Genomic DNA, 10,748 nt, shown 5'->3' with positions numbered 1-10,748 from the left:
GGCACTAAGTTGTTTTGCATTGTTATTTGCTCTTATTTGTTCGGAAGTTATTTTCGCTCTCTCGTCTCTTTTCTATGGAGTATTTTGACCTGATATCCCATGATCAACAGCCTGAAGTAGTTTCCAGCACTTCTACATTTTCTGAAACTATGGTTAGCACTTCTTACATTTTCTGAAGCTATGGTTTGCATGAGAAGCAAGACATGCCGCAATCGCATGCTCATGCGATGTTGAAGCTTTGCAATTACCGCACGCTAGGCACGCAAGCGGTTTTGCTTGCTAACCCACAAATATATTTAATGCAAAAGCAAAAGATGCAAGCAACGGTTGCGACCTTCGTTTCAGCTCGGTGTTGCTATAGGCTATCGTTTCACATCGATTCTTGCGGCACATACATTACAAATAAAAATTAACTAATTACACAGTTTGCCTATAATTTGTGAGATAATTCTTTTGAGTCTAGTTAATCCATGATTGAACAATATTTATCAAATGGAAACAAAAATTGCTAGTGTCCATTTTGCAACTAAAAAGGCCTAATTCGTGACATTCTGTAGCATGTACAGCAGGCAACATTACATTCAAGATTCACACAAAACTACAGCCGGACGTTCTATGTACAACCTGCGGCAACCGGACGTGCCCTAATTCTGGTGTGAAGTGTAAAACATCATTTCGTGGATTTCTCTCTTAGGATCACGATCTTATGGAATCATTCTTCCTTCCCATGTCTGCATCTTTGCTTCTGCTTGGCGAGGAACGTGGGGTCGTAACATGGTTTCCATCAGAAAATGATCCCTGGGGGCCAAACAGAAAAAAAAAACACTGGGTTTAGTGTTTTAGTGTTCAATCAACGAAGCAAAATATCGCACACCCATGTTCCAATGACTACTATGTGTTACGGTAAGTTGCCAGTCCCCCACAATTTGCTCATCTTTTTCTGAATCAGATATTTGCTGATTAAGTTTGATTTTAAGTTCAGATAAACAAGTACCTAAGCAGCACAGTAAAACTAGGCGAGATGCTATTAACAACTAACCAAAATACATATGCAACAAGACTAAAGGGAAATGAGAACGATAATCATGCACACGTACCATCAAGAGGCTTTAGCAGTTGGCATCCTCTGTTTTTCTTGAGTAAGCTCTCAACTTTCTGCAGAACTCCTTAACTGCTGCATGATCTGAAAATGTCACGGGCGTTTCTTCCTCAACTGGATTTCTCTCATAAAATAGTTTAACAGGCATCCTTTCAATGACATCGCTTGGAGGATCCTCAGGTATATCACGATACAAATGTTTGAGAATGAAGAGAGCAGTATCATGATCTCGCCAATAGTTGCTACAGGACATCCACAGGTCAGTGAAAATCTGAACCTCGATTGAACAGGCAACGATAGTTAAATCAACAGGAAAGGCTTCAACTCACGTATGAGCACCCAGAGCAGATAGATATGGATGTTGAAATGTTTTCTCCTGCAAAAATAGAATTAAATTAAGACTTCTAAGATAATCAACGTAAAAGCATACAGGAACAGCCAACCCAAAAATATAAGGACAAAGTGGATCATGTTGCAAACAGGCTTAAATGCAAATGTGAATGTGCTAATCAGTTACAAATAATGTTACAATAAAGTACTGTCTGTATGGCACATTGAAATGATGAGAACGCAGTTTCAGAGTTGCACAACCCTTTGTACTCTTAGACCTTAATCTCAAACCACAGCTTAGTAACCAGTAATTCTAGTGGTGGAACCCACAGGTACTCACAGATAAAGGTGAGATTGTGGGCCTGTGTCAGCAGTGGCCCATTGTACTGCAATACACCAATACAGAGTACAGATTTGAGTTCTCTAAGAGCAAAATTTATCACCTGAAGCACATGATCAATTCGACCATCCGGTGAACCGGTCAACTTTTCCATCATAATGGAACCATATGATCTTTCTTTCTCATTAGTACTCTCACCATCCTCTAGATGAATAAAGATCATCATTATGTCAGAATCTCTTTTCTTTGTAATTTTAAATGTATAAGATAGACAAAGAAAAATATATACCTTCTGTGTCATTTCTGCTCAATGCTAGCATAGCAGCTACTGCTTTGACCTATATATAGAAGATAAAAAATGAAGAGGTGAAAGCACATATTTCCTAAGGCTATATTAACAGCGTTCACTTTTAGACCATTCACAAGCATAACACATACTGTTTAATATATCAAAAACACGAGAATGACAACACTGTTTGTTAAAAGGATGCACTAAATTCACAAAACCCCAGCAGAAGTGAAGAACTTACCTTCAGTGACTTCAATTGACGGGCAATGGCTTGAGAACATGCAGAAATATCTTCTCTGAACTCCTACATGATATACCAACCAAAATATTGGTCAAATAAAAACATAGCAATTCTCTGCTAGGAACAGACAATTAAAATGATGAACAACCCACCTGCACTCCAACATGTATCCGCTTTCCGCCTCTATGGTAGGGAACAATTACAGGACGCTTCTTTAGATAATCTTCACATACAAGTGGTTCAACTCTGTATAAAAGCCCACCTAGATTCATATGACATATTCCTCACTATGCAACAGATAAGTGCACTGTCTTCCAGTGCAACAAAACACAGTATCTAAATTTAACAAAGGTTAAGCACATCTTTTCATATCAGGTTTCCAATATTTAGTTCTGCTGTGGTATTGTATGTTTTACAAACTCTCCAAACATTAGATAAGAAAAAAGTGTAAGAAAGCTACAAACCTGTATGCTACAGGATCAAAAGGATGAAAAATATTGAACATCTGCCTGCAGCATGGCATCTCTTCAATTATATTCTCATCTTGCCAATAATCTTTCCCTTCGCCTGTAGAACAAGTTATAGAATTCAGATACAGATCATGGAATGATATAAGACAAACAAAACATGGAACAGCTGGCAATATAGAAGCACTAGCCAGTTGCCAGGAACACTTGTAAGTCGCTGCACACAAAGAAATGCTAACAGTAGCTTGAAGCATGTGCCACTATCAACATAATCCTTGATGATACATAGGAACAATTCCACAAGTCTTTGTTCAGGCAACCATGCAACGGAGGGTAAATAATCTTCTTCTAGCTACTCGTGGATGAATCCTTATCGAGCAGGTAGTTCAAAAGGTGATGAAACGCTATACAATCTAAACCTAAGGAGAGCACTATTTAAATTTGTAAAAACCAAAAACAGCCAAAACAAAGACATCGACACTGCTGTAAAACAAGGGGGACCAATAGGGCTTATTGTTGTTCCAACAATAACCCTTATAAACATGAATTATTATCAGTCAAAGGTTGCATACCAATACCAATACGGACATTACGCAGAGAAAGGAAGACACCCAAGGGAGATCCAACAGCAAAGAATGTGTCAACCTGAATATCCAAAAAAATATTGCAATAATGACATAAAATTCAAGTGGAAAACAATGACAGAATACTCAAAATAACTAGGGCGATATCACCTTAAAGTTTAGTTTTGTGTATCTGATTTGTGGTGAGTAGGACTGGTTTGTAATTCTTTGCGCCATGAAAAGTTTGCCAGAGTTCAAGTCATGATTGCCATTTTTGCCTACCACAAATATACATAAAATTTTGAATAAATACATCAAAAAAGGAACACACTAGAAGCCTTCTACAAGATGCCTTGGATTGAAAGCAACTACTTACCTTCATGATACTCGATACCACTGGTGCTTTCAGTCACTAGATGATTATGTTGTTCAAGATGATCTAGTCTAGCCTTAAGACATTTCACCTGAATAAAGGAGAGTATAGGCATCAATTTGTTATGCCAGTTTAACTTGCACTATTTGCTTGGCTTCAAGAGTGCTTGGCTTCAAGATAACATTGTTATTTTATTATAATACATTTGTTTCACTGTTAATTAAATATATGTTTGTATTAATCATTTCTTTCAAGGCAATCAACAATTGGCGATCCTCATGAAGTTCGATGATTCAAAGATACATAGTATTAAATCAGACAAACTCCATGTATTCACACCTCTTCTTCTAGTGAAATGATCAATTTGTCTTTGTCAAGGACCTCTTCATGGACTTCCTCAGCAGATCTTGAAATGCTTGATCCTTCAGCATCTTTTGTGCTTACACCTGAAGTTGTTCCTTCCTCAGTATACACCGTCTGATGATTCTCAACCTTATTTTCTTCTCCATTTTTCTCAGCAACAACTGCACCACGTGGCACAACAGTTTCATGGTTATTTGATGGATCATCGGGCACACATGACGGGAGGATGCTGTCCATATGTGACATGTCAGTTATGGTGCTATCCTCATCAGCGACACTGTTTTCATTATCAGCACAAGAATGCCCTAGAGTAGAAGTATCATGATCCTTTGCGCCTGAATCATGCAAAGCAACTTCATTAGCTGATTTTGCTCCTTGACTCCGATCAGATGTTTCCATGTTCAGATACTCTGTTGGAAATGGGGCCCAAAGGGATTCTTGATGACAAAGTATATCATACGATAGAACACTTCCTAACGAGTGGCCATACAATGACACCTGCAAAATAGGGCAAGGCAAAAGATTTCTTGTCTAATTATCAGCATAATGGCAATTATGAAAAACATGGTGAATGGGTCATGAACTATCGAACTGACCTTTCCACTGTAACCAGGATTTCTCTTCAGAAATTTCATATACAGCTTGTTCAACTGGTTTGAGACCTGTAACAAGTTTAAGTCACTAATTTGTTGTACGGAGTTCAACAATGCTTTCTATCAATCAGGTAATACAGCACAAAAGATAGCATGGGAATATTCATGTTTTCTAATGTACACCAAAGGAGGATAACTGGAGCTGTGAGATGGAGTTCAAAGACAGTGTCATCACAGTTGCTTGGACTAATCAGATTTGATTCTAAAACCACGAAACAAAATCAAGGACTTTGCACCAAAAAAGCAAACAGAAGGTACTGCAGTAATATAGCAAATTACCGAGTCAATAATATGCTGACAGTAGATAGGACTCATATAATATAGAACATCATGTACTGTGGCACCTAACGCGACTCGAAGACCTTTAACTCCATCTAAAGTGAGTTTCTCAACAGTACTTTCACCACTGAGCTTCAAGCCCTTCCTCCACTACAATAATAAGCATCATTATTAGAAATAGAAATCATCAACAAATGGAGATATAACCATATGATATATCATGGCTAATGAAAAAATCAATTTGGTAATCTGTTACCCTTAATAACATAAATAACTAAATAAGAAACAACTAAACAAATGTTATTTGTTTACACTTAGTGGTAGCAAAGTATGACTAACAGACTAAGTATATATACATATACAGATCGAAATGCCTGTGAATGTTAGATAACCGCCAGTCATGCATATCTTGTGTTTTAGTTCATGTTAAACCATAGAAAATATGAAAAAGTGAAGTGCTAGACCCATTTTGTTAGAATATATAACAAAGTAGTCCATTATGAGATTAACTATAGACTGCATGTTAACCCTTAACTCAAGAAGCCTGAGTCCAGAATTCTTTATTAGCACACTCGTTGTATTGCTAGGGTTGTGTTAACTTTGAGTTTTTTACCTGACATGGAATAAATAGAACCCTCTGGGTACTTCTTTGATAAGAAGTTAAGTATCTTTCAGCTAGGTTAGCAGTTACTCGACGGAAATCAACAACATCATCAACAAGATTAGCTTTCTCCAGCCTCTGTCCAATGCCATGAACCATGAATACCAGATGACCAACTGGAACCTATTAAGGAGCAATTGCAGAATTTATTATCACTTCAAAGTTTTTTTGCTGCACACAAAACCATGTAAAACTTATGGGAAATGTTTTCAACACGATGATCCTCTGATACACATTATGTGGCAACCTTTGGTGTAAGATTGGTAGATAGGGCTAAGCATTCAGGTGATAGAAAAAAGTGCTCCATTGAACTATATAGTTTTGTACATGCAGTCATTTGCAATCAGGCAATCCCAATGCAAAATGTCCAAAGTAATGTCTAAGAGGTGAGCAAGTGCAAACACCATTAAACACCCCAATGAATAGTGCCCATACATAGTGCCTATGGTACTTTACAAGGCCAACCGACGAATGAGTTAACCCATTATGAGGACACCACCTTCCCCCCAATGTTTGTTTTATGGTTCTAGATCTGAGCCAAGCTTGTTTCTTCATGTACAAATTAGCTTCTTCTCCCTAGTCTTTTAATGTTCATACAAGATTTTATCCTAGGCAAAAACACCTAATCATTTCCTAAGGCAATGCCATGTTGGAGACTTGGAGCATCACAAGTGGCCTCATGTCTTTTTGGGCACAAAAGTTCACATCATGCCACCTAGTGATATATTCAACAAAATGTTGCTAAGAGCCTGCCAGTAAGGGAATTAAGTGAATTTGAGAATGTATTGGGGGAAAAAATACTCTGAAGTACCTTTTCCTGTAATAATTAAGTACACCTAAATCCTTTGCCTGGGGGAACATAATACACAGAGCAGGCCAGTTTCACTTCCAAATTAAGACTACTGATATGGAGAAAGGTCACTATGCCTCATCAAATAATAAATACCTGAGAGCAGTAATCATCCATTTCCTCTTCTTTTGTCTGACGCAACTCATCCTGGCAAAGAATCAGATGGCAGTTATGCATTAAATAAGAATTGATTGTTCAGTACAGCTTAAGATGGTGAGAGACAATTATTTTCATTCCAGATTCAAACTTACAGGCTCTGATATGATGCAAGTTGACAAACCAAAAATAGGAGTGCATTTCAAAATTTGAAGCAGAAAATTTGAGAATTAAGCAGTTTTTCCGCACTAGCTGATTTGTTTTGCTAGTGTTTTTTCCTGCTGAATGAAAGATACAAAACCACAGGTACGACCAAACTCGCAGGCAGCAAAATGCTAGGCTAGGGAGATGTGAGTGGTGACTTTTGTCTATGCACTACAGAAAGTTCACTTTTGCTAATTGTATATAATTCATCTTAGAGCAGCAGATCACATGTTCAACAGGATATAACGTAATTGGTTTACCAGTCCTCATGATGCTTAAATTGCAATCCATAGAGATGCTAACATTTTAAGCTTATACAAAATAAAGAACAAATAAGCAGTAAACACTGGACCAAATATCAAGATTTCAGTTTCCTTTTAGAATGAAAAAATAAAAGTAAAAGCATCGACTTGCAAATTCTGAACACATTGGATAGATAATGGCATTAAAAAAACAGCAACATGGTACGTTACCTGTGAAGGGTTTGTACTTGCAGATTCAGAAGGAGAAAATCCGCGCCTTAATTTGATTGTGTTGCTACCAAGTTTAGGACCTGTATCAAAGACAAGCCAAGCTTCCCAAGTATCATCCTCTCCAGTAAAAAGAGCATGCAAATCCTGCACAAAATTTTTTTAGCTTGACTCCAAATTATCAATCTTCACTTTCTGAAGAAGCTTTTATCAGCATTACATACCGGTGTACTTCCTTGGAGGTCAACCCTTGCTGCAAATAGGCCTGAAGGCTGAAATTTTCGACGATGCCAGACCTAGTTTTGACAACAATACGGTGTTCAGCTGTTTTCTGAGCTAAAAAACAGATATGGTAGTATGAGTATAGGGACGAAAGTAACAGTGCAAGATGACTAGGGAGAAAGGTTCATGGTTTCATGCAGTAGTTATATCATTTTCCATCACAATCATGATGCCCATGGTTCAGAGCTATGTTCCCATCCCAGTTTTGTTATCCCTTGTAGCACAAATCAACTATCCAAAGATTCTTTAGACAGTTTAAGATTGAGCGCCCAGACCATTGGATTAATATAAAAATATTTCGATTTGGTAAGGCAAGCTTGGTTATCATTCCTAAAGCAAATGACTGTCCAAAAATCCTTAACAGTTATGGTGAACTGGCAATCCAGGAAAATGCTTGCTGATAGTCTTGGGCAAATGTCACTAAAGAAACACTCCACAAAAGGTTTGTACCTGACAATTATACGCTAACTCAAGTTGTTCAGAGACATCCTCACGCAAGGGAATCCAATCAACGCCACCTTTGCGAGCAAACCAGTGGCCTCTCAAGACACGCCTATTTTCACCGTTCCAGTACACAGGGAAGCAATGCCGCCTCATCAAATCAACCTGCAGAACAGTAGGTTGTTATGGAAACAACAAACTCCTAGATAGCATACTGAGAGTGGTCAACAATAATGGGTAGAATGCTTCCCAATGATCCATACATGATGATTCATTCTGGTAATGATAGAACACACTAGGAAAGAGATTACAGACCTCATATAGTCCACCTTTCACAGGAACCCCAACTCGCTCTTCCTCCACCTTATAAAGGTACGCAGAGTCATCACTTTCAACCAAGGATCCTCTCGGTCCTGCGCTGCATTCAGCGTACTCCCTCCACCAGTACGCAAGCAGCTCTTCCTCCCTCTACAAAGAATAACCAATGACGTGAACTTCAAGATAAAGTTATTAAGAATGGATGCAGTTCTCCTTATACCGTATCAGATGTGTTAAAAAAAGAGAGCAAAACAAGTCTAATAAAATAACAAACGTACCAAGATATATTACACTGTACATAAATGCACAAAATTAGACAAAAAAATCACCATCATGGATCAATTACCTGACAATGTTATCAGTTTACATATACATTATACTTCAATAGCTGTAGAATTAATATTAAAGATGGTATAAATTTCTAACTAAACATTTAGGCATCCAAATGTGTGCTGAGATGGTAACCTCCAGGAAAGACGCCTCCAGTGCCAGAGAGTCCCTCTCGCTGAACCGGAAATAGTCTCCTTTCCCCACTATCTCTGTCCGTGGTACAGAAGAAGAGAGCACTGCATCAACAATGAACCACATGCGATCGTTAAGAGTCGAATCAGTAAAACTTTAACCTGAAGCATAAAAAATGTGATAGTTCAGGAGATCAATCAACTATAAATCTACAATAATAGCCGGTGTGCAGACATGCTCTGCTACTGTTTAATTATAATTATAATGATTCTAGTTCCTAAGACAGATAGAATTCACATGGGACTACGGGAGTATGGGACTAAAATTGCAACCCCCAATTTGCAGGTTCGGGGACCGATCCTTTTGAAGCCCCCACATGAGTTATGAACCCAGAATAGTAACTAGTTTTTGTGTGACATCTAAACCCCAAGCAGTCGGCATGCGCCATGGTGGGTGAGCTGCTCGGAAGCAGTGAGTACGTGGGGCCACTGATCACCTGGTACAGCCCAGGCGTCGCATGAAACCGAAACACCCAAGTCAAATACAGGCGAGGAGAGGGGAGGGGAAGGGGATGGACGGGGGGGCGGTGCACCTTTGTCGGCGAGAGGGAGCTTGCAGAAGTACCAGCGGACGTCCTTGCCATCGGAGGGGCTCTTGGTGTGCGCGAGGTACTTGCGGCGCGCCGCGCAGTGCCCGATCGTGTCCTGCAGCCGGGCGATGTTGGAGGGCGTGTTCCGCAACGAGTCCGGCGACGCGCCCTCCGTCTCCCCGGCAGGGCCCGGGCCCGGGGGCGCGCGGCTCGTCGACGCCTGCGCGTGCGCGTCCCCCGGGTTGCCGCCCCGCGCGCCCCAGCTCTCGTCCGGGCCGGCCGCCATGCGCGCCGCTCCCGGTTCGGGATCGCCGGCGGCGAGAGGAGAGGAGAGGAGTGGAGTCGGAGACGGGGAAGAGAGAAGGGCGGTGGGGGCGGCGAGGTGGGGCCCCCACCTCAGGAGAGATGGGTATGGAAGTCACGGGACGGGACGGAGGGAATGTGCCGCCCGAATCAGAAGAGCCCAACTGCAACTGCAAGTCCGTGGCCATGGGTGACTGGTCGGTCGGGCCAGTGGTTGTACCGAATCCGTTTTCTGTTTTTGATTTTTTTATTTGAATTTGAAATTTGAAAACGTGGAAAGTTTGAATAGGTCAAAAGACATGTAGAGATGACAGATGAGAGGATGCTTTCACAAATGACATAAGTGCAACAAGATTATATATAAACAACAGGTACAGATGAGAGATTTTCGCAAATGACATAAGCCAACGTACTTTCAGTGAGTTTTGAAAGCAAGGAAGACTTCGGATGGCACAAGCATCATTGTTATCGAAGGATTAGCAATTCTTACTTGAAGAAATGGTGTCCTATACTCCTTCTATGTACTACTCCAGCCATTTCAAACGCTAAACAATCCACCTCCAACAACAACTAATAAATGAAAGGAACCAATTTCAGGCCTAGTAAAATTCGTCGCTTCCTGAACTTGCATTTACGTTGATGAACCATTACTCTATTCCATCTTCATGAAAAAAAAAGTTTATAGAACCTCCACATGCAAAAGAAAAAAATGCAGCATTGTTCCACATAATGCCATCTCTATTGTCACACACATCACTTTTGTGACTCCTTGCGTTCTAGTGTCAGTGTGTTGCTAGCACCGAACATCCGACGGTAAAAACATCCAAACGTCGAGCTCTCCTCCCGCGCCACACGGGGAAAAGAAAAAAAAAAGGAAAAGGAAACCTCATCCACCCCTAACCAACTCACCTCTGCCACACTCATCCCGCACGGAGGACCGCCCTTTGTCCAATCCCCGCGTATGGAGCCCGTCCCTACTCCCACGAGCATGGGATCCACCCTACCCCTCGTCTTGCCAGCCCCTAGCAAATCCGTCTACCGCTAACTCATCTCCACAGTCTGCCCCCGTACACTT

The 10,748-nt window shown here is 40.4% G+C and overlaps 1 protein-coding gene across 2 annotated transcripts; it reads right to left on the bottom strand.

Annotated features, from left to right (window-relative positions):
- On the bottom strand, positions 452-9,847 carry LOC8068544 (phospholipase SGR2). 2 transcript variants are annotated; one of them, XM_002443691.2, is made up of 22 exons: positions 9,374-9,844; positions 8,785-8,885; positions 8,317-8,469; positions 8,011-8,166; positions 7,503-7,574; positions 7,282-7,425; positions 6,605-6,655; positions 5,611-5,781; positions 4,998-5,147; positions 4,662-4,727; positions 4,042-4,563; positions 3,706-3,793; positions 3,501-3,607; positions 3,339-3,411; positions 2,764-2,866; positions 2,452-2,545; positions 2,300-2,362; positions 2,059-2,107; positions 1,873-1,973; positions 1,429-1,475; positions 1,098-1,341; positions 452-798 (listed from the first exon to the last, which is right to left on the bottom strand). In XM_002443691.2, exons 1-21 carry the CDS (start codon positions 9,654-9,656, stop codon positions 1,110-1,112), a joined length of 2,826 nt encoding a protein of 941 aa, XP_002443736.1. In that variant the 5' UTR covers positions 9,657-9,844; the 3' UTR covers positions 452-798; positions 1,098-1,109. The 2 variants fall into 2 exon arrangements, 1 of the variants encoding a protein (XP_002443736.1); XR_002455501.1 differs by lacking the exons at positions 452-798; positions 1,098-1,341; positions 1,429-1,475; positions 1,873-1,973; positions 2,059-2,107 and having other exon boundaries at positions 2,309-2,362; positions 2,452-2,561; positions 9,374-9,847.

The sequence above is a fragment of the Sorghum bicolor genome, chromosome 7 (genome assembly GCF_000003195.3).
Source record: "Sorghum bicolor cultivar BTx623 chromosome 7, Sorghum_bicolor_NCBIv3, whole genome shotgun sequence".
Taxonomy (NCBI): domain Eukaryota; kingdom Viridiplantae; phylum Streptophyta; class Magnoliopsida; order Poales; family Poaceae; genus Sorghum; species Sorghum bicolor.
This window is presented reverse-complemented; position numbering and strand designations above follow the sequence as displayed.

Coding starts and splice junctions, on each gene's coding strand:
- LOC8068544 (XM_002443691.2), bottom strand. CDS start 9,656: ATGGCGGCCGGCCCGGACGAGAGCTGGGGCGCGCGGGGCGGCAACCCG. Junction 5,782..6,604: donor TGGATGATTACTGCTCTCAG/GTATTTATTATT, acceptor GCTCCTTAATAG/GTTCCAGTTGGTCATCTGGT. Junction 4,728..4,997: donor GTCAGCATATTATTGACTCG/GTAATTTGCTAT, acceptor AACTTGTTACAG/GTCTCAAACCAGTTGAACAA.